At 41.8% G+C, this 23,630-nt stretch overlaps 1 protein-coding gene across 1 annotated transcript; it reads right to left on the bottom strand.

The window, feature by feature from the left end:
* Positions 1-14,153: 14,153 nt before the first annotated feature.
* Positions 14,154-22,658, bottom strand: LOC137625957 (ribosomal protein S6 kinase alpha-5-like). The gene is made up of 13 exons (XM_068357021.1): positions 22,444-22,658; positions 20,912-21,027; positions 20,287-20,481; positions 19,567-19,670; positions 18,961-19,111; positions 18,383-18,544; positions 18,104-18,223; positions 17,629-17,850; positions 17,058-17,228; positions 16,659-16,874; positions 16,170-16,320; positions 15,325-15,548; positions 14,154-15,106 (listed from the first exon to the last, which is right to left on the bottom strand). Exons 1-13 carry the CDS (start codon positions 22,598-22,600, stop codon positions 14,399-14,401), a joined length of 2,697 nt encoding a protein of 898 aa, XP_068213122.1. The 5' UTR covers positions 22,601-22,658; the 3' UTR covers positions 14,154-14,398.
* Between the last annotated feature and the right edge of the window lie 972 nt (positions 22,659-23,630).

Raw genomic sequence — 23,630 nt, 5'->3', positions numbered from 1 at the left:
GACGTTCGGCAGAATTTTTCAAAAATCGCGGCAACCGCCGTGTGGTGGTTGTGCAGTTAGGTGGTTAACAACCCTTACAGGGTGGTACTTGGAATCATTCCCGTTTTCTGTCCCTCAGATCATCTCTGCAGGCCGGATCGACAACATCGTTGCTCCGCCATTAGAGTTTTTCGTTTCGCTTTCCCTGTGTCGCTGTACCGGACTTATTTTTGGTGAAGTACATTGATTTGGGGATTTGGCAATCCTGTTTCTGTTTATTCTGATATTTTGGATTTGTTTAATATGAGTGAGAAACTTCATTTTCGTGTGTGTGTGAATGAGGAATGCAAGGTGAGGTTACCGAAAGTTTCGGTACACCCTCACACGGTTTGTTTGGGTTGCAGGGGTTTTTATTGTGTACTGGATAATAGGTGCAAAGAATGTGAGATTTTGAATGAGAAAGATTGGTTAGCTATGAAGCGCTATGTGCGCAAATTAGAGCTAGATAAAGTAAGGAGAGCTTCTAGATCTAAATCTAAGTCTACTAGTGAACCTAGTTTAGATATTTCCATTGAACCTTTAATTAATTCCTCTTTGGAAGTTGATCCTTCCCCTGAGGTAGTAACTCCTGCCCCTTCTACAGGATCTGTATCCGCGGATGACCCTCGGTACGCCAGGATGGCGGCCGAGTTGAAGGCTATTAAAGATCAACTTGCGGCCTTAAAAGGTAAGAGTGAGAGTGAAGTTAGTGCTTGTGAAAATGCAGTGGAGGTGGCGACTGATCGAACCTGTCATTACCCTAGGTCTAGACCTCTAACAAGCTCCCATAACCAAGGGAGAAGGTACGTCGACGACCGAAAGTGGGTGAGAGGTACATATCCTCGGTCAGCCGTCGCCTCAGACAGTCCTGTTGCTTTTTCCCAGGCTGCTCTTGACCGCCACAGAAAAGGTGTGTCAGATGTGATGGTGTCTTCCCTGAACCCCTCTCCCAGACGCAAATGGCAGTATGAGGCTTCGAGACCGACTAAGAGGAGGTGGAACTGAAATGAACAGTCTCGTTCTCACTCTCCCGGTTCTAGTAACCACGAACCTTGTCCTTCGGAGGATGATTTGGATACCGTTCCTGTGAAGAGGACGAAACCAAGGGACGAAAGTCAAGAAAGACCAGCTAAAGATCCTTCTCCTTCTACCAGCGCTACTCGACAGCCTTCTCCTTCGGAACCGCAGGATCCAGCAAAGGTCGCTAAATAGTTTATGACGGTTATGCAAGAGCAACTTTTCTCTTTAGTTCAAGCTTTTAGCCGCCCTCCCTCCCTGTCGGACAGACGTAAGGACGACTCGTTACCTGTCAAGAAATCAGCTTCTAAGAGGGAACGGAGTTCCTCTCCAAGGGAACCACTGCGCGATTCGTCCTCATCTGCTCACCTCCAGGACTCTGGCGATACTCGACGTCAGGACGATTCCGTCTCTCGCTCTCGGCGCCAGGACGATTCCAGCCTGCTTCTCCAGGACGATGCCGCTTCTCGTCTCCAGGATGATTGCAGCTCTCGGCGCAAGGACGCTTCCTACTCTTGGCACCAGGATGCATCCGCCTACTGCCTCAAGGATTCTTCTAGCGCTCGGCGCCAGGACGCTTCCGGCTCACGGCACCAGGACGATTTCAGCGCTCGGCGCCAGGATGCAAGCGGTTCTCGGTGTCAGGCTGCTTGCAGCCCTCTTCTACAGGACACATCCTACGATTTTCCTCTTTCGGATTCAGGTAAACCTTCCACCCGAACGAAAGCTGTAATAGAGGTGGGACTGGATCTTGATGATGTCTCAGAGGACGAAGACAAGCCTGCGGACGCGGCTGGCGATTACAAGGTTCTGTCTCGCTCCCTCCTTGAACTGTATGGGGAGGAATTTCAACCTTCTGCTCCTCGTTCTCCTCAATCACAGTTTAGCAGGAAGAAGGCCAAGAAACAGTCGGCCTTCATCAAGATGAACCTCTCTATTTCTGCTAAGAAGGCTCTCGCTAAAGTGGAAGAATGGATGAAGGAGCGTAGACAAGCGGTTAAGACTACCTTCTCTTTTCTACCAGCTCGACTTGCTTCGAAGGCGGGCATGTGGTACGAGACGGGAGAACCTCTGGGTCTGGGAGTTCCTGCCTCCTCCCAGGGTGACTTCTCTGGTATTATGGACTTGGCTAGAAGTCATGCCCTTAACCCGGCTAAGGTTATGTGATCAATATCTGAGCTTGATCACCTCGTCAAAGGAATTTTCAGATCGTTTGAAGTTTTTAGTTTTTTGGACTGGTCTCTAGGGACTCTGGCCAGGAAAACAGAACAAATGGAGGGAACACAAGACCTGACAAGTATCATGTCATGCATGGCTAAAGCTCTTAGGGAGGGATCTAATGAGTTTGCTTCCCTTTTTTCGGCAGGAATCTTGAAGAAGAGGGCCCTGTTATGTTCTTTTGCTTCGAGATCTGTGACTGTTGCGCAGAAGTCTGAACTCCTTTACGCCCCCCTTTCACAACAACTCTTTCCTGAGTCTCTTGTCAGAGATATTACGCTTTCTCTTGCGCAAAAGGCCACTCAAGACCTCTTATCACGCTCTGCCCGGAAACCTTTGCCAGTCACTCCTTCGTCTCTGAAGAGAGAGAGGAGAGAAAATTCCAACAGCCCTTTCGAGGTAGGGCTCCTTCGAGATCAGACTTCAGAGGAAGAAGGCAGGAGTCGGGAGGAAGGACGAATAGAGGTTCGTTTAGATCCCGCTCCAAGAAATGAAGTGCAAGTCCTCCAGACAACGATAGGTGCAAGACTGTCACTTTTTTGGCAGGCTGGGAAGAAAAGAGGGGCGGACACCTGGTCCCTCTCAGTCATCAAGGAAGGATACAAGATCCCCCTTTTGAAGAAGCCTCCTCTTTCAAATACTCCTCTAGCCTTAGTAGGCAGAGTACACAGATGCAGTGAAACAAAAGGCCCTTCTGGATCTGGTCGACCAGATGCTGGACAAGGGAGCAATAGAACCAGTTCTGGAGCTATCCTCCCAAGGCTTCTACAATTGCCTGTTTCTGGTACCCAAGAACTCGGGTGGATGGAGACCCGTTCTGTATGTCGGCTCGCTGAACGTCTTCGTGGAAAAGACGAAGAAATTTACCATGGAGACGACTCAGTCTTTGCTGGCAGCAGTACGTCCAGGGGACTGGATGGTGTGTCTCAATTTACAGGACGCTTATTTTCACGTCCCCATCCATCTGACTTCAAGGAAATACCTGAGATTTATAATCCAGGCCAAGTGCTTCCAGTTCAAGGCACTTTGCTTCGGTCTCAGCACTGCTCCTCAAGTCTTCACCAGGTGTAGAACACTGCACCTCCAGTGCAGCTACGTTCTGAATATCGGCGTTTTACTAAGGGTGAAGTCAAACACTCTTCCTCTGTGGTGTTCATATATTCCATCAAAGCAGCGAGGTTTGACGCTGCAAACAAAAGCAGCAATAAATATACAAAAAAATAATGTAAATATTCATGTAAACACTATATATACTGTAAATATCATGTAAATACAAAAATAATGTAAATGATGTAAAATACAATACAGTAATTCCACAGGTAAGGTTCACTTAACATAGAAAATAAACTTACATTTTCCAGACGCCGATTCTAATGCTAAAATTCTCAGATAACCACTGGTACAAGTTGCTGTACCACCAGATGCATTCAGCCTCCTAGCTAACAGCAACACTGGTCACTTAATACTATGATGAGTACACTGGGCAGCTCAGCACACCACAAATACTGCAGAACCACAGCATGCAGAAATTCCATGTGCTTTCCAGAGCCTGCCCACGCTGAACTGAACAAAGGCGCCAGCCGCCAAGGCGGGCATAAATCGCGGCCTTTTGGGCAGATGCCAACAATAACAATACAATATTTTTCAGTACCAACTCAATACTTCTTTTTCATATAAAAAGTAAACAAAATATGTATACAGTTTTCCATTCAATAGAAATATTCAATTCAAAATAGTGCACATAAGTATATAATTAAATACAAAACAAACATCAGGCAATCCCGACGCTCGCTTATCTCCTCATCCTTATAATCAACAAAGAAAACGTGTAGTGCCAACTTAACTAAAAACGTAAAACGCTGTGGCATATCCTACACCGCCCCCTATTTTGTAGTATACAAAATACACTGCAAATATGCCACATACACAGCACGCCATATGAGCAGCGCACGGCGTTCACTCTTTTTCTAATGGCACTCCACTGTCATCACACTCCGTTTCAAGGAGAAGGCACATTTTCTGCACTGGACGTAAGTACAACCCACACTCGGTCTTAATCTTGGCTTGTCTAACTCGGTTGTCAGAGTCTCGAGTCACTTCCAAGACTCGCCCCAAAGGCCACGAGCCTCTGGGGAGACGTTCGTCGGTAGTTAGCACGATGTCGCCAACTTGGATGTCTCGCCGTTGGACGGTCCACTTCTGTCTTTCTTGAAGCAATGGAAGGTACTCCCTCAGCCATCGCTTCCAGAATTGGTCGGCAAGATATTGCGCTTGACGCCAGCGGCGCCTAACATACAAGTCCTTCTGGTCAGTCTTCGTTACTGGGAGCACTGCACTCTTCAGAGTCAACAGCATACTAGGCGTCAATGGCAGTGGACAGTCTGGGTCGTCGTTTACCTTGGTTAGGGGTCTTCCATTCACCAAAGACTCTGCTTCGCAGAACAGTGTCGATAGTGTGTCGTCAGTGGTGACCTGCTGCAGGCAGGTTGCACTGAGAGCTCTTCTCACTGAGCGTATGAGGCGTTCCCAGACTCCTCCGAAGTGTGACGCATATGGCGGGTCAAAACGCCACTCGATGCCCTTAGCTGCTAGGGTTTGGGCAATTTCCTCTTCCTTGAAGTCTTCAAGAGCTTCCTTCAGCTCTCGGTCAGCTGCGACGAGGTTGGTACCGTTGTCTGACCATATTCTCTTGACAGCTCCTCGCCTGGCCGTAAATCTTCTCACTGCATTCACAAAGGAGTCTTGATCCATCGAGCTGAGAACCTCCAGATGAATCGCTCGCACTGTCAGGCAGGTAAAAATGGCTCCCCAGCGCTTCACTGTAGAGCGCCCTTGCTTCACAAAGAAGGGACCGAAGCAGTCTGCCCCTGTATTGGTGAAGGGAGGATCCCCCGGACAGATCCGGTCAGAGGGCAAGTCGGCCATCACTTGATTCACTGGCCGACAACTGAGTCTTCTACAGATGACACAGTCACGTATCACTGATCTAACTACTGAATTTCCATGAACGATCCAGTAGTTTTTTCTTAGTTCAGCCATAAGATGGTTCTGCCCACAATGGCTGTTTGTTTCATGGGTCCATCGCACCATCTTCCTCACAACTGGCGACTTGGATGGAAGAATGATGGGGTGCTTGCAGCTATCACTGATGGTGGCTTCACAGAGTCTTCCACCAACCTTCAGCAAGCCTTCTTGTAGAAATGGTCGCAACTTGCAAATCTTGCTGGATTTCTTCACCTTGGAATCCTTCTTGGAGAGTGATTTGATCTCACTCCCATACTCTTGAGCTTGAATCTTCTTCCATATTATGGTTGTTGCACAATTCATCTCGTTTGCAGATAACACTTCTGATCCACTCTTGGTTCCTAATCACCTCAGTCGAGCGATGATTCGCACTATCTTGGTCCATGAAGAGAACTTGGCAGCAATCTTCTCCACTAGGATTGGTTCCGGCACCACCATGCTGAAGATGGGTGCAGACTGCTTAACTTCTGGATCTTCATCTAGTTCTGCTCGCTTAACATCGTCAGGAAGAGCTGGCCAACTGTCCTGCTCTTGACACAGGAACTCTGGTCCTGTCAGCCACAGCGACGACTCCAGCAAGCTGTCCACATCAAGGCCCCGAGAGGCCAGGTCTGCAGGGTTCGCAGAGGTGTTCACATACCTCCAAGCGGTGATGTCACTGAGGTCGCGGATGAGGTTCACACGGTTGTTCACAAACGTGTGGTATCTTGCAGACAGGTTACGGATGTACTTCAGGACAGACGTGCTGTCGGTCCAGAACACTGAGTCACACAACACCAAATCGAGTTCTGACCTGATCTTGCAATCAAGTTGAGCTGCCACAGCAGCAGCAGTCAATTCCATTCGTGGAATACTCGGTCTCTTGAGGGGAGCTACACGAGCTCGACCCATAACCAGTGTACTGTTCACTTGGTTATTCTTGCTTACCGTGCGCAGATACGTGGCCACACCATATCCTGCCTGGCTTGCGTCCGCAAAATGGTGAAGTTGGTACGATGATACCTCCCCAAAGTCTGGAGGCACCAGGCTTCTTCTGATCTTGAAGTCTCCTAGACACTGAAGCTGGGAAGTCCATCTGCTCCAGCGATTTGCTTCGTCGTTGTTCATTTCTTCATCCCAAGGTAAGTTGCGACGACACAGTTCTTGTAGTAACATCTTCCCTTTCAGGGTGAAAGGTGCGACAAAACCAAGTGGATCATACAAGGAAGCCACTACAGAGAGAACTCCTCTTCGTGTCCTAGGCTTCTCCTTCAGGTTGATCTTGAAGGTGAACTCATCACTGCTCATGTCCCAGTGGATACCCAAAGCGCGCTCCGTAGGCAGCTCGTCCTTACTGAGGTCCAATGTAGCCACTGATTTATCTCTCTCCCCTTCAGGCACGGCAGCGAGAATGCACTTGTTGCTAGATGTCCACTGGTTCAGCCGGAATCCTCCATCAGCACAGAGTCCAATGAGGTCTTTTGTCAATTGGATACAGTCTTCCTCGCTGTCCATTGACTTCAACAAGTTGTCAACGTAGAAGTTGCGTCGTACGGCATGGCAAGCGTCTTCACCATACTTGTCACCATAGTCCAGTGCTGCCTGTCTGAGGCAGAAGTTGACTACACTTGGGGACGATCGCGCTCCAAACACATGTGAAGTCATCCTGAACTCTTGAATAGCTTGATTGGTGTCTCCACCTGGCCACCACAGGAAGCGTAAAGAGTCCCTCTCGTCTTCTGGCACCTTGACTTGATGGAACATTTCTTGTATGTCCGCAGTAACAGCATGTTGTCCTTCCCTGAAGCGCAGCAGCACTCCAGCAAGACTACTTGTGAGATCTGGTCCCTGCATGAGGTGGTCATTGAGTGAGGTCCCAGCATGCTTAGCCTTAAGGTCGAAGACAACCCTAAGCTTGTCCTTGGTAGGGTGTTTGACCCCATGGTGCGCCATGTAGTTCACACGGCCATCACTGCGATTCAGCTTGTCGACTGGGACAAGCTCAGCGTACCCTTTCAAAAGGTACTTCTCTACTTGTTCGACGTATTTAGTCTTGTACGTTTCATTTGCCTCAAATTTCTTCTTTAAGGAGTGAGCCCTACGTTCTGCCATGACACGGTTATTAGGTAGAGGCTCAGTGTCACTAAAGGGTAAGCAAGCAACATACTTGCCATCTGTCTGGACAACAGTTTCGTCCAGCAAAGACAGGAATCTCTTGTCTTCAAAAGAATCTTCTATCTTTGAGAGTGTCTCTTTCTCCCAAAAGTCTTGGTTGAAGTTGCGTTGCAGAAGTTCTGTTGTATCATCCACAGTGCACACATGGAACAGAAGGGCAGGACCTGAAGGCGATCTAGGTCCTGTTGGGCCGAAAACAACCCACCCTAGCTTGGTCAGGTAGGCAGATGGCTCGTCCTTCAGCCCATGTCGCTGGTCTAGAATCACTGTTCAATGTCGTGTCTAGCCCAATGATTAGCTCTACTTGACGATGATCTTCAGGTAGACTCTCTACTTCCAGGTCACTCAGATGTGGCCACTTGGTCAGCCATTCTTGACGCATGGCATGGTCCATAGACACATTGATCTTGTCAGCCACGAACACGTCGGTCACATGCTCTCCTTCATCAGTATTAATATTACCAATGTGTAGGGACAGAACTTCCTTACAAGTGAAAGTCCCTGCTTCAGTTACCATGATCTGGTTACATGGTCTTCCTTTGAGACCCATTCTGTCTATCAGGCTTCTTGCTGCCAATGTTGGGGCAGCTCCACTGTCGATGAATCCATAGGTTGCATGGATGCCATTTACGAGAACAGGTAAGATCTTCAGCATTGTTCTTCCCTTAGGTAACTGGCTTGCACACACTGAGAACATAGGTTGCACATTTGGGGCTGCAGCACTCTTGCCAGCTGTAGCAGTCGCGCCACCTTCTGTAGCACCAACTGCCTTCTCACCGCCCCCGATAGCACTTTTGCCTCCCACATGGGCCGCACCTGTATTGCTTGCAGTCTTAGGTGGACTATGCAGCATGGTATGGTGCTTGTGAGATCCACACTTTTCACAGATGGATGCATCTTCACATTTTGCATACGAATGTTCACCATTAAGACACCTGAAGCAGTATCTTGCCTTCTTTATCACCTCCCAGCGATCTGGAAGCTTCAACCTCTCAAATTTGAAGCACTCTTTAAGTTCATGGTCCTCCTTAGTGCAGAAGGGACACTATTTCCCTCTTGCTGGTGAAGCCGTGTGGTGCACAGGTAAGGTCTTAGGCCTGACAGGCTTGGATGGCTTCTCAGTAGGCTTCGGGGTACGACGGTCGCACTCATAATAAGAGAGATGCTTGGCAATACATGCCTGTTTCTCAATGTACTCTATTAGAGCTGGAAACTTGAACTTATGTTCCTCGCATTTCGCTACCCATCTCACTCTCAGTTGGTATGGGAGCTTTTCAACAATCTTCTTCATTGTTTCTTGAAGCTCTATTCGATGGTAGTTATTACCAAGTGCTGCCTTAACTGTCTTCAAACATGCAGCATAATTTTCCAGGCCATCAATATCACCTGCATTAATCTCCTTCCAATCAAATAGCTTCTTGACATAAGCATCTGACAGGTCATTGTCATTCTTGTATTTACGACACAATATCTCCCATGCACAATCATACCCAATGTCAGTGGGTAGATGGAAACAGTTCTCAATCAGGTTCTTGGGAGTACCATCTAAACAGTTGTATAGGTGAGTTAGCCTTCGTGCAGGGTCGTCGGTATTACACTCCACAATCCAGGTGAAAGAATTCTTAAACATGGAGAATTTGGTTAAGTCTCCGCTGAAACGCTCCAGCTTCATCTGTGGCAGCTGCATCCGTCGTGTTAGTTCTTGCTGACTAGCTAGTGTACAATCAAGAGCCTTTACTATTTCAGAAGTTTGCAGATCTGCTTGTGACACATCTTGAGTTAAGGGAACACGTCTTGGCACAAAAGGCGTCGCATCTGGGGCCAATGGAGTTGAATGATGTTCAAGACCCTTCAGGTCATACGTCACACTGTGGACGTTTGTAGGATTCACATCTGCTTCATGAACCCTGCTGATTCTCCCACTCTCATAGTGAGAATTTACATCACTTCTCCACTGCTCAATCCCTTTGACATCCAACTGAACTGATGAGTCCCTCTTCTCCCGTTGTGAAGCATTACTAGCAGCGGAACCAGCATATGAAGTTCCAACTTCAGACAGTATTTCATACTCTACCTGTAGTTTATCACAGTCTAACTTCAAGCCGTTAATCTCTTCTTGGCTCTTGCGTTTAGCTGCAATTGCTTTGGCTTGCATTTCAATTTCAAGTGTTTTGGCTTGCATTTCAGCTTCAGCTGCAAGTGCTTTGGCTTGCATTTCAGCTTCAGCTGCAAGTGCTTTGGCTTGCATTTCCAAAGCCAATTCCTCTTCTTCTAGCTGTTTTGCTTCCTCCGCTTGCTTAAGCTTTGCTTGCGCCTCAAGCAAGCGCACACACAGTGCCGACTGGCTGGTCTTTGCTGAAGCTCTTGAAATGGACGACATGGTGACAGATGATAGAGGCCACAACAGACGATCCTTGCAGACACAAGGCTGACGAAGTCCACTTGTCCCACGCTGGCGTTACTTGACCCAGGCTGGAGTATTCGTCAAACTGTAGAACACTGCACCTCCAGTGCAGCTACGTTCTGAATATCGGCGTTTTACTAAGGGTGAAGTCAAACACTCTTCCTCTGTGGTGTTCATATATTCCATCAAAGCAGCGAGGTTTGACGCTGCAAACAAAAGCAGCAATAAATATACAAAAAAATAATGTAAATATTCATGTAAACACTATATATACTGTAAATATCATGTAAATACAAAAATAATGTAAATGATGTAAAATACAATACAGTAATTCCACAGGTAAGGTTCACTTAACATAGAAAATAAACTTACATTTTCCAGACGCCGATTCTAATGCTAAAATTCTCAGATAACCACTGGTACAAGTTGCTGTACCACCAGATGCATTCAGCCTCCTAGCTAACAGCAACACTGGTCACTTAATACTATGATGAGTACACTGGGCAGCTCAGCACACCACAAATACTGCAGAACCACAGCATGCAGAAATTCCATGTGCTTTCCAGAGCCTGCCCACGCTGAACTGAACAAAGGCGCCAGCCGCCAAGGCGGGCATAAATCGCGGCCTTTTGGGCAGATGCCAACAATAACAATACAATATTTTTCAGTACCAACTCAATACTTCTTTTTCATATAAAAAGTAAACAAAATATGTATACAGTTTTCCATTCAATAGAAATATTCAATTCAAAATAGTGCACATAAGTATATAATTAAATACAAAACAAACATCAGGCAATCCCGACGCTCACTTATCTCCTCATCCTTATAATCAACAAAGAAAACGTGTAGCGCCAACTTAACTAAAAACGTAAAACGCTGTGGCATATCCTACACCAGGGTAATGGTGAACGTGGCAGGCTGGCTTCATCAAGAGGGGATAAGGGTATCCTTTTATCTGGACAACTGGTTGATACGATCAGGGTAGAAAGAAAAATGTCTGGAGGACCTACAAAAGACGTTCATGATGGCTCAAGAACTGGGTCTTGTCATCAACAGGGAGAAATCTCAGACCGAGCCGAATCAGACTATTCTTTATTTGGGGATAGTTCTGAATTCAGTTCATTTTCGGGCTTCTCCCTCCCAGGAGAGGCAGACCAAGTGCCTCGAGAAGGTCCGAGAATTCTTGAAGAAACAGAAGTGCTCAGCGAGGGAGTGGATGAGTTTACTGGGAACTTTCTCCTCGCTTGAACAGTTTGTCTCTTTGGGGAGACTGCACTTCAGACCTCTTCAACACTTCCTATCAAAGGTGTGGAACAGGAAGACATAGGAAGACTCCTTTTCCTTCCCCATTCTAACAGAAGTCAAGGATCCTCTGATTTGGTGGCTGGATCCAGCTTTGTTAGGAGAAGGGATCTCCCTGTACAAGAAGAAACCAGACCTAGTGTTGTTCTCAGACACGTCAAGAGTCAGGATGGGGAGCAACACTAGGAAGCAAGGAGGTCTCAGGCTCTTGGGAAAAAAGTCAGATCGGATGGCACATCAACAGAAAAGAGTTGATGGCAATTCTGTTAGGGCTAAAGGCCTTCAAAGACTCAGTGTCAGGGAAGATAGTGGAGGTCAACTCAGACAACACCACGGCTCTAGCTTACATCAGGAAGCAAGGGGGAACTCACTCTTATGTCTCTGTTTAAAACAGCAAGGGAGCTCCTTCTATGGTCGAAGGAAAACAAGATAGATCTGTTAACAAGATTCATACAGGGACAGAGGAATGTAAGAGCAGACATGCTCAGCAGGAAAGGGCAAGTTCTTCCCACAGAATGGACCCTCAACCAGCAGGTCTGTCAGAGTCTCTGGAAGTTAAGGGGGAGACCTTTAATAGACCTTTTCGCCTCCAACCAGAACAAGAGGATCCCCAGCTATTGCTCCCTAGTCCTGGACAAGGAGGCAATAGTGATAGACGCCTTTTTTGATGGATTGGACGGGGATGGACACTCATGCGTTCCCCCCATTCAAGATCATCAATCTGGTCGTCAGGAGATTCGCTCTCCTCAAATCAGGACGAATGATCCTGGTAGCTCCATTCTGGCCAACAAGAGAATGGTTCACGGAAGTGGTGGACATGTTGGTGGACTTCCCAAGAAGCCTTCCTGCAAGTCCAAAGCTTCTCAAACAACCTCACTTCGAGAGGTATCATCAAAACCCCCTTGCTCTCAAATTGACTGCCTTCAGACTATCGAGAAGCTTGTCAGAGCGAGAGGATTTTCGGCGCAAGCTGCAAAAGCTATCGCCAGAGCGAGGAGGGTCTCTTCACAAAGGGTCTACCAATCTAAGTGGGAAACTTTTAGAGCTTGGTGTAGGCAGCACAAAGTTTCCTCAACCACTACCTCTGTGAGTCAAATTGCAGATTTTATGTTATCCCTCAGACAGGATGCTAAACTGGCAGTATCCACAATTAAAGGGTATAGGAGTATGCTCTCAGCTGTCTGTAGGCATAGAGGCTTAGATTTGTCTCAAAATAAAGACTTGCAAGACCTCGTGAAGTCTTTTGAGACAACTAAGCAGGCTCGGTTAATGCCCCCATCTTGGAACCTGGATGTGGTTCTGAAGTTTCTTTGCACCAAGAAGTTCGAACCCATCTTGCAAGCTTCTCTTAGAGATGCTATGAAGAAAACCCTCTTCTTGATGGCTCTGGCCACAGCTAAAAGGGTCAGCGAGGTTTATGCTATTGAGAAACAAGTGGGCTTCAATCAGTATGGAGCGGTATGTGCTTTAAGGATTGACTTCCTCGCCAAGAACGAGAACCCATCAAAACCCTGGCCGAGGACTTTTGAGGTACCTAACCTCACTAATCTAGTGGGTCAAGAGGAGGAGAGGCTCCTCTGTCCAGTTAGAGCCCTTAGAGCTTATTTGTCTCACACTAAGAATGTTAGAGGCACATCTAACTCCTTATGGTGCTCAGTGAAAGATCTGCTAAAACCCCTTTCAAAGAATGCTTTGTCATTTTTCCTGAGGGAGACTATAAGAGAAGCTCACCTCGTGTGAGGAAGAGCACTTCAGCCTTTTGAAAGTACGGGCTCACGAAGTGAGAGCTATTGCTACTTCGCTGGCATATCGTAAGAATATGTCAGTTAGGCAAATTATGGATGCAACGTTCTGGAGAAGCAACTCTGTGTTCGCCTCTCATTACCTCAGAGAGGTAAGAGTGGATTATGAAAGGTGTTACACCTTGGGCCCATACGTAGCTACGGCTTTTGTATTAGGCAAAGGAGTTACTACCTCCCCTCAACCTTAGCTTTTGTATACCTGTGTGGGTTGGTGTTTTTTACGGTTGTCTGAGGACGTCAACTTGTGGTACAGTACCCTCAGTCTAGTTAGATAGTTTATATCTATTCTGCAAGGTTAGGTGGTTAGTTTTAGTAAGGTTGCAGTTTTTAATATAAGGGGCAAAGGTAGTTCTGAAGTCTTGTCAAGTTGTTGGTCTCACCCCGTTGACAGACTCGATTGAGTTGTTTTCAGCATGTCAGGTCCACTCCTGGCTGACACTCCTAAGGGAAAGCGACGCAAGAGGCAGGAACCTTTGAAGTCAGATACCTTAGCAGGTAAGGAATCAAGGTGTTTTTTATCCTACAACTTTTTGTTGTTTCCCCAACGATGTTTACTGTCTGTCACCCTCCTCCAAATGTGTGAATCAGCTATATATATATAACTGCCAGGTAAGTTCTATTCATAAAAATGGAGTTTTTATGATAAAACAAAGTTTTATGAATACTTACCTGGCAGTTATATATATATTTTAAGGCCCACCCACCTCCCGTCAGGAGACAGGTCGGGCAAAGATGATCTGAGGAACAGAAAACGGGAATGATTCCAAGTACCACCCTGTAAGGGTTGTTAACCACCTAACCGCACAACCACCACACGGCGGTTGCCGCGATTTTTTAAAAATTCTGCTGAACGTCAGAGACTATGCCATATATATATAACTGCCAGGTAAGTATTCATAAAACTTTGTTTTATCATAAAAACTTCATATTTCTTTCTTTCCACACTGGACTGCTTTCCCTGTGGGAGCCCTTTGGCTTGTAGAATCTTGGTTTTCAAACTAAGGTTAGATAATGATGGAAAATCAAATACTGTAGTACAGTAGTCCTATCTAACTTGACCTAATTCAGAAATATAATATAAATACTGTACTTATCCAGCTGCCTTTATTTGCGATTCAAAAGTTCTGTACTTACGTATTGCTGTTAGTTTTCACAAAGGATAATAAGACATGATAGCATTTTCAAAGTGCTTTATATTTATGGGTTTTTTTCTGATTGCACATGTAAAGTCCTACATAATGTACTTTAGAGCATAAATGTTATAATATTGTAATCTGTATTTACATATCAGATCAGCTATATATATATATATATTTTTTTTATTTATATAATTTACATTCAGTTATACTGTATAATAATAAAGCAATCTCTCAGCTTTAAGCTTAAGACATAAAATACTCTTAGTCAGAATTTGGAAAGTGTCTCATACAGTAATGCCTTAAATACCTTTCACACATCAGTCATCTATAACAATCGTATCAAACCTTTTACTACGAGTGTTTCTGTTTTTGAACACTTGTTTGACTACAGTCACATCGGCATCACAGATTTTTTCTAGTTTTCTTTTCCGTGATCTAGTCTGTGGGCCAGAAAATTCATCACCTAATAGGCACATGGAGGATTTGAAAGACGTCTCAGGACTTCTCGTCTCCGTGACGTTTTCTTTCATTTCACTAACATTACATTGTTCTTGAGACACAAGGCACTGTTCCTGTTTCCTATAAGACACAGTTGAACTACTGGGCGAACTGACTTCCGGTGACAAACCTATGGAGGATTCGGACTTTGGCTTTGGTTCTATAGATTTGTCACTTCTAGAAAAGTCAAATGAACCCAAAGAACCTTTTGAACTTGCTTTGGATCTTGGGCTCGGTAATGTGAGGACCATGCTCGGGGTGGCAGGGAATGCCATTTCAGAAGGAGACTCGATACTTGATAAATAAGCTTTGACTCTTGCTTCCCCAAAGTCAAAGACACTCTCCTCTTTCCTTGGTGTAACACCTAGCGAGGAACTACATCGGTCGGATTTACTAGGTGTACGGACAGATGTGAGGGAAGACGATGATGAGGTAGAGGAGAGGGATGAGGTAGAAGAATGGCTGCGGGCATCAGTTGAAGACTTTTTGTTTTTTCGCCGTTGGGCTAAACGAGCATTGCTCACATCCTGTGAAAAAAAGTACTGTAGTATTAATATACTTTCAAACTTGTGAGGAAGAGAAAGCTGTTATATTGCAATGTTTTTAATCTAGATAATTGTGACATTAGTCAGAAAGGAAGTTCTACATTTTATTCTAGCCACCATGAATACTACTTAACTAGAACATTACAGTGTACAGGTCAAATGGAAGAATTATACTGTATACTGTACAGTACAGTACTTACTAGTAATCGGAAACCTTCTCTAGTAGCCATATGGAATGCATGAAAAGCTTGCTTGACCCCAGCTTCTGCTGAGACTGGACCTTTGAGTGTTGGTCTTGCACTGAGGATTGTTGGGGTCATTAGAGGTGTTGCAGAAAATACAGAGGGTGGACCTCCTTGTAACCATTCATCTTGAAGCAGGTCATAAATGGTAAGTCTTCTTGAGGCATCTACTGTAAGTAATCCTGTGGGAAATCATATCCATGATAAATTGAAGTACAGTAATGGATGTCAAAAGTTGTAAAATACTTAATATAGTTCTGTACACAGAAAGGAAAATATTTCCCTATACCGGTAATTACTGTTCTGTGTTAGAAATTATGACAAAATCAATGTTCCTTTCTTTAATTAAAGTTTGTAGTAGATTACCGAGAGATATTGTTGTCAGCAGTAAGCCTGCGGATCTTATGCATCAACTGATTGGTCACTTTCTGTTATTACCCCAATCAGGAATTATTGTTATAAGGTACTGTACAATATTTTAAATTCAAAGCTTGTACTTAGTAAAGTGGGGTACAGCACATCAAGTATTTTACTGTACTATTTCTTTAATCTGATGAAGTTTAATTTAGACCATAGGTTGTCTATCAAATTCTTTTAAAACTGAGAAATTTTTATCTTTGTCTATAAAATTCTATTAAAATTGGTAAGTTATTCTGAGTGTCTATAAAATTCTCTCTAGTGTATTAAAAAGGTAACAAATGGAAATGAAATAATTAATGATGTACTGTAAGTTACCATAAAAAAGTAAAATACAGGACACCAGTACTTGATGAGGAAAATATACATTATTCATGTGACCTTACCTTTGATCAAGCTTTTGGCTTGTGATGAAATAGTGAGCCATTCTGGTCCAGACATATCAAAACTTCCACCCTTGATTCTAGCAATAATATCTGAGGATGTGTCATCTTTACTTCGAGACTGGAAAGGTGCTCTGCCAGATAGCATAGTGTACTGAAATACAGAATAATTAGTTAGATTCATTCATACCAAATGTTGAAAAGTATCAATACTGGAATAGGAGCAGTATAATATCAATGCAGTACAATAGTCAACGATGCATTGTTTCTCTAATGTTTAGAAACAAAAATGCTTTCATTTATGTGTATAATATTACATAGTGATAATTACATTACATCTACAAATAAATTTTTCATTTATTTTAAAGTACAGCAAATATTATATATGAATATTAGCTGCAATGTACAGTACTGTATACACATTTAAAATCGGTTTTGTGCACTATATCGTAAAAAGACAGCATGAATCATTTGATATCTGCTGACACTCACCAGTATAACTCCTAGACTCCACCAGTCACACGTTTCGTCGTAACCAGCAGCTCCTTTCTGTACTGCCTGCCTCAGTACTTCAGGGGCAGCATAATGAAGGGTAAAGCAAGGAGTTTTCATATTTCCATCCTTTTCCTTGTCTGGCATCATTCGAGCAAAGCCAAAGTCCACAACCTTTATTACAGAGTCGTCAGAAGAATCCTTAAACAGCAGGTTCTGTAAAGGAATTAGTGAGTTTAGAAATAAATAATTTTATTTTTGAGATATAGAGTAGTCATGACCCATTTGGGATATTGGAAAATTTTTTATTGAAATATTTTCTAACATCATAAAATTTATATGAATTACTGTATTTTTTAAAAGGCTGAATGATCATGAAGTGAAAAATCAATTAATTACCTCAGGTTTTAAGTCTCTATGAACAATGCCTTTTTTATGCATATAATGAACAGCAGAGACCAAACTTCGCATTATGATTGATGCTTGTGCCTCTGTGAACCTTTCGTGTTTTCGGATCCTCTGAAGTAGTTCACCCCCTTCCAGGAGCTCCATAACTATATATGTGTGCGCCTGAAATATAATACATAGTTACTTGATTGTAATGCAAATGAAATTTTTCGTATTAATTTTTTTATTAGTCTTTTAGTATTTGATATGGTATAAACTATTGTACAAAGAATAGTAGGCTAGATTGCTTCACCTTTTGAAAAATTTTGGTAATTGAGATTATTTTAAAATACAATATATAGAAAAATATGATAGAAGCATTGTATACTGAAAGCATACTATTCATTAAAATTCTTGAACATAATGGGATGGTATATCTTGATGAGAATAACATTGGTTACTGACGAGAATGAAATTTCCAGTGCAGTATTGTAATTTGATTTCCAAAGATGCACCACAGAATGTTTTTTTTAATACATTTAATGCTGTATATCATAACTTGTCTTGGTAAGAGTATACTCACTTCATCGTAAAAGACTTCGTGGAAGGAAACAATATTGGAATGTCCTTGACATGCTAATAGAAGATTAATCTCTTGCTGGCATTCTAGTCTCCGAGAAACAATCTTCACGGCATAAGGTCGCCCAGTAGATTTTTGGATGCACCTACGACAAACACTAAAACTGCCATCACCCAAGATACCTTCTCTCAAGTCGAGCTCATAGTTTTTGAAAAATGGAGAATCCTGAAAAAAAATATCAACATTAATTAAATGAGATTTAAAAAAAGTACTTTTCACATGAACTAATGAGCTACTAGTCACTGCATGAAACCAAAACTTGTTTGATGTTTTTCTTTTCAGTTCCTTTATGTATTGTATTTAAACAACATACTTAAATTAATTTCATTGCTGAACTTTACAATAGACACCTGATCATATTGGTGTCATTGAACATTAAATTTGTTCATGCAAAAAATTAAAAAGTATTTATTCTTACCCTGAAGCTACAAGCCATTAGATTGTTTGTTGAAGGTTTCCTTTCTGGAGACATTTTGAATAGAGAATCACTAACAACATTCTCGGTAAAGAGAATCGATGGGGCTACAAAGGAGTAACCCTGTGAAAAAAAGAAAAACAATAATTATTGATAAATTATTGATGATAATTGTTAAAATAGTGTTTTCATTTTATTCTAGGTATGGCAGACCATACTTCATCAACTTTGTTTCAAACTATCACAATGCACATTGAAATAAATTATTGCTTGGAAACTTACATTAAATATTTTATCTACATCAGGAGGAACAATGGCCGGAGAGTCCTGAGGAATCATTGCAGTGAATTCCTCAGAAAAATTACTAACATCTAGTTCATTACTGATTCGGGGTACAAAAGGTGCAGGTACTTTCTTCTTTGCAAGGTCATCCCAGTTGAGGTTCTGTGGAATAAAGTTATGTTAGATGAATAGGAAATAACACAGATCTGGTTTGTTGCTTTGCCTACATTAAAAAAAACACTGTTCAGTACTTGAAAATGATTTTAGGTTAAATGGTATGATGCAAAAACTAATTATGGACCCAAAAAATTTATTTTAAAATCTACTGGACATCAACAACAGGTAAAATTATACATTACTGTATTAATTTTATTTTACAATATGTGATGCACACCTTTGTTAATGACTACTTGTTACTCTACTAGCTTCTAATATTAGTTTAACATTTTACTTTTGACCTGAAGCTTTCACCTCAAGATCTTTGGGCAAATTGATGTTCAGTACAGTAATCAAGTTGGGCTTTGTCCAGAATTCTTATTTCTCATAATGTTTGGTAGTAATATTTTTTATGAACTTACCTTAAAAAATGTGTGTTCTTTGAGTTCATCAGCATCTCTTGGTCCTCCTCCTAATCTTTGTCTGGGATCTTTTACAAGTAAGCGAGAAATGAAGTCACGAACCTCAGGTGATAAGTCGGCAGGAAGGGGTGGCTGGGTTTTTAAAATCCTCCTGTGAAAAAGTTTTGGTTATTAGGAAAACAGCATGAAAATAATATTCTGTTAGCAATCAAATTTCATTTTGATAAGCAAAGTTAATTTCAAGTTTTCATGCTCATACCATTCTTGTCGACAAAAGAAAAATGAAAGACTTAAGGAAACTAAATTCCAGCCACATAACACACATTATATTTAATTTTGCCCATTCTTTTTTATGATAAATGAGAATAACCTTAGTTGAAAATTATGTAGCACAATGAAGTGGATCTTTAAGCTAGTTTTACGGGGTTTATTTAACTGAACATACGGTATTCCTAGTTGTATGAGAAATGAAACCAGTTTTATTACTAAATACAGTAATCGATAATAATTATTATATAATGATGAGAATTAATTATTCGATCTTAGATTTCATTAACATTGACTTATTCAAGTTGTTGATTGTTTGTGAGGAGCTCATGTACTCACTTTGAGATCTCCTGCTGATTATTTTTCTCTCCCTCTACAGTGAATGGTGAAGCTCCAGTCAAAAGTTCATAAGTTAATACTCCAACACTCCACCAGTCAACAGCCTGGAAAAAAAAGGGTAGGTAATTATAACATTGATACCTGAATGCAAGACATCAGGTCATTTATTAGCTTTAGGTGGTAACATATATGAAAACAAAAGTAATGTTTTTAAACATTGTTAAAAAAAGGATTTTTTAATAATTAGCCGTCAGTAACTAATGGTATATAAATGTAGCTACTATAGTTGACCTCAGTTGCTAAAAACAATGTTTTTAAAAATCGTTAAAAAGAGGATTTTTTCTAATAATTAGCCGTCAGTAACTTAAATTATGTAAATGTAATTATTATAGTTTACTTCAGTTGCTAAAAGGTTTGTTTGCTAGAAGCATAATTTTTCGAAATTGTTAAAAAGAGGATTTTTTAAAAATTGGCTGTCAGTAACTTACCATATCATTATAATTATTCTAGTTGACCTCCATTGCTAATAAGCAATATTTTCAAAAGCGTTAAATCAGGATTTATCTTTAATGTGGCTGTCAGTATATTTGCGGTATATAAATATAATGACTATATGTGACCTCAGTTGTCTTTTGCTCCTCTTCATTCTTCAGAACAATCAGTGCCTTAATGAAAAGATTATTACATTTCATATTTATTACGGTAATATAGTCAACAAACCTGATCATGGCCATGTGATCCTCCTCTGACAACCTCTGGAGCCATGTACTCTATTGTCCCGCAGAAGGAGTAGGCTCTGTGTTCCTTTTCATTTGGTAGGAAGTCTTTGCTTAGGCCGAAGTCTGTTAGGACAATATGACCGTCAGAGTCCAGGAGAATGTTTTCAAGCTTGATATCACGGTAGATTATGCCCAACTGAAAGAGACAATACATCTGTTAATGCTGGTGGATTTTTTTTTTCAACAATTGTAGCCTAGCATATGTCAGTACTGCATCAGAATTTCTTCAAGGGAAGCAACAACTAACATTTTAGTGTTCGATAAGTTACTGTATCATGAAAGCATTGGATATTATGGGATCGCGATTTTTTTTTTTTTTTTTTTTTTTTTTTTACATATTTTCAATATTTCCTATAGATTTATTTCCGTGTGTTATAAGATCAATCAATTTATAAGAAAAACAAATTTACAGTAATACGATTATTTCTTCTTTATATTTCTTTATAAAGTAACTGTTGTCAATTGTTGACCAAATATGACTAAGTGCCAATTCAGTTATTCAGTGTACTAACAGTTTAACAGTAATATAAAACATTAAATGTAGCATTACACTGCATTGTACTCACTTTGTGCAGATGTTCAAGGGCGAGGATGATCTCCCCTATGTACAACCTGACTTCATCCTCTCGAAATCTCTCCCGCTGATAAAGATGTGTGAATAATTCTCCACCGCTGACGTAGTCTGTAATGAAATGAAATGAAATTAGGCAAAGAATTAAGGGCTCGCCCTAAGAAAAAGAGTATGTGGGGAATGAAACGGATTTTGATGTAGGGAAAATCTATTTTTGGGTGAGATAGGCATGTCGTCCTGATGGAAGTTCCTTTAGGCAGCTTCCTACTGTATAATATTTCTGTGAGTGATATTACAAGAGAATTACCATCAGGTATCACGGGGTTCTAACCTCTGGAACGACTATCCTAAGATATCGTGTATAATCAGGGACGTGAGTATGTGGGGAATAAATTGCCAATTAGGTTCTGCTTACTCCAAATTCCATTTAACAACAATGGCAAGCTGAACTCGATAGGCATGAGGAAATAGTTACAAATGTATAATGAGAAATTGTAAAAAGAAACATTTAATGTAATTTCATCATTCACTTCTTACACAAGGAATTGAACGTGACTTCATGATAGTGATTTTCCAAAAAAAACTAGAAGTGCAATTTCATCATCATTACTTAACAGTGCGAGGTAGTTTTTATAGCTTTTGGTGATAGCAATTTTGTGCCCATTAATTACTTTAAGGCCTGCTTTTCTGGTCCTATATTGCAGGGGAACCCTACTCTCTACAGGACGTTTTTTACATTTAGCATTTCACTCATTGCTCTATTACATTTGAGAGATAGGTTGGCCAGGGCACCAGCCGCCTGTTGAGATACTACCGCTAGAGAGTTATGGGGTCCTTTGACTGGCCAGACAGTACTATATTGAATCATTCTCTCTGGTTACGGATCTTTCCCTTTGCCTACACATACACCGAATAGTCTGGTCTATTCTTTACAGATTCTCCTCTGTCCTCATACACCTGACAACACTAAGATTACCAAACAATTCTTCTTCACCAAAGAGGTTAACTACAGCACCGTAATTATTCAGTAGTTATTTTCCTCTTGGTAAGGGTAGAAGAGACTATTTAGCTATGGTAAGCAGCTCTTCTAGGAGAAGGACACTCCAAAATCAAACCATTGTTCTCTAGTCATGGGTAGTGCCATAGCCTCTGTACCATGGTCTTCCATTGTCTTAGGGTAGAGTTCTCTTGCTTGAGGGTACACTCGGGCACACTATTCTGTCTAATTTTTCTTCCTCTTGTTCTGTTAAAGTTTTATAGTTTATATAGGAAATATTTATTTTAATGTTGTCACTGTTCTTAAAATATTTTATTTTTCCTTGTTTCCTTTCCTAACTGGGCTATTTTCCCTGTTGGGGCCCCTGGGCTTATAGCATCCTGCTTTTCCAATTAGGGTTGTAGCTTAGCATTTAATAATAATAATAATAATAATAATGATAATAATAATAATAATAATAATGATGATGATAATAAAGTGCCATCCTTAACATAGTTATTCACAATCACGTTCAGTGTATAAGTACAAACCTAGAATGAGATGGAGCTTGGCATCTGTCTGGAAGGCGTAGTGAAGGGTGACGAGGAAGGGGCTCTGACGGACGGCTTCCAGGACCTGCCTTTCCGTCTTCGTGTGCTCTGTCGTCTTCTTCTTTTGTACGATAGTCGCCTTCTTCAGTACCTTCATGGCGTACAATTTACCCGCATCTTTCCCGGAGATCTTACGTACCAGGAATACCTTGCCGTACGCTGCAAAGAAAATTGTCTCTATGAGTACCTTTCAAGAATCAACGATTTAATGTTTTTTCTTATGTTCTCGCTTTGTAAGACTTTTCTGGCCAGCATAAAAAAATTTTCTCTCTCTCTCTCTCTCTCTCTCTCTCTCTCTCTCTCTCTCTCTCTCTCTCTCTCTCTCTCTCTCTCTCTCTATGGTAGGGAATAGTTTGCAAAGTTAATTATTAGCGAGCATATAAAGTGTGGTTTAACTCTTCGTTAAAAGTGGTGACTCGTTGAAAATGTTTTCACTTGTTTAATTAGATGTAAAAATGTGGATATTTGTTACATCATATTTCGTATTTATAAACGTAATCTCATTGGTCATTTGAGTTGTAAGGAATAGTTGACCAAACTTATCTTTTTCCTGGAAATGTTTCAAGGAAAATGTAGAGTATAGCGAAGCTGGTTAATTTGTTTCTCCCCTTGAAACTTATTTTAGATATAGAAGCAGTATAAATCTCTCTCTCTCTCTCTCTCTCTCTCTCTCTCTCTCTCTCTCTCTCTCTCTAATGAAGGATTACAAATGGCTAATTAAAACGAAGAGCTGGTTGGTGGCAGAAGCTATACATAAAGGACACCTTTTGGCTAATGAGAGAGAGAGAGAGAGAGAGAGAGAGAGAGAGAGAGAGAGAGAGAGAGAGAGAGAGAGAGAGATTAGCTTAAATGGCTTGTTGACGCGTGACACAGACCTTTCCACTTTACACAGCAAAAAAAAAAAAAAAAAAAAAGGAATTCGATGTCATTTCATCACGGTTCAAACGTGTGTGTGTAATTGATTGAGCAAACCCAAATAACGTCATCGCGTCGCATTCATCATAAACCTTATGATCCAACCCACCCGACGAGACCAGGCCTCCCCCGGCACTTACGATGCATGAGGTTTAGAATCAATAGATTCGCCAAACCCCCACATCACACACACACACACACACACACACACA

This window comes from Palaemon carinicauda, chromosome 33 (assembly GCF_036898095.1).
Source record: "Palaemon carinicauda isolate YSFRI2023 chromosome 33, ASM3689809v2, whole genome shotgun sequence".
Taxonomy (NCBI): domain Eukaryota; kingdom Metazoa; phylum Arthropoda; class Malacostraca; order Decapoda; family Palaemonidae; genus Palaemon; species Palaemon carinicauda.
The sequence above is the reverse complement of the archived record's forward strand: the minus strand, read 5'-3'. Positions and strand labels throughout refer to the sequence as shown.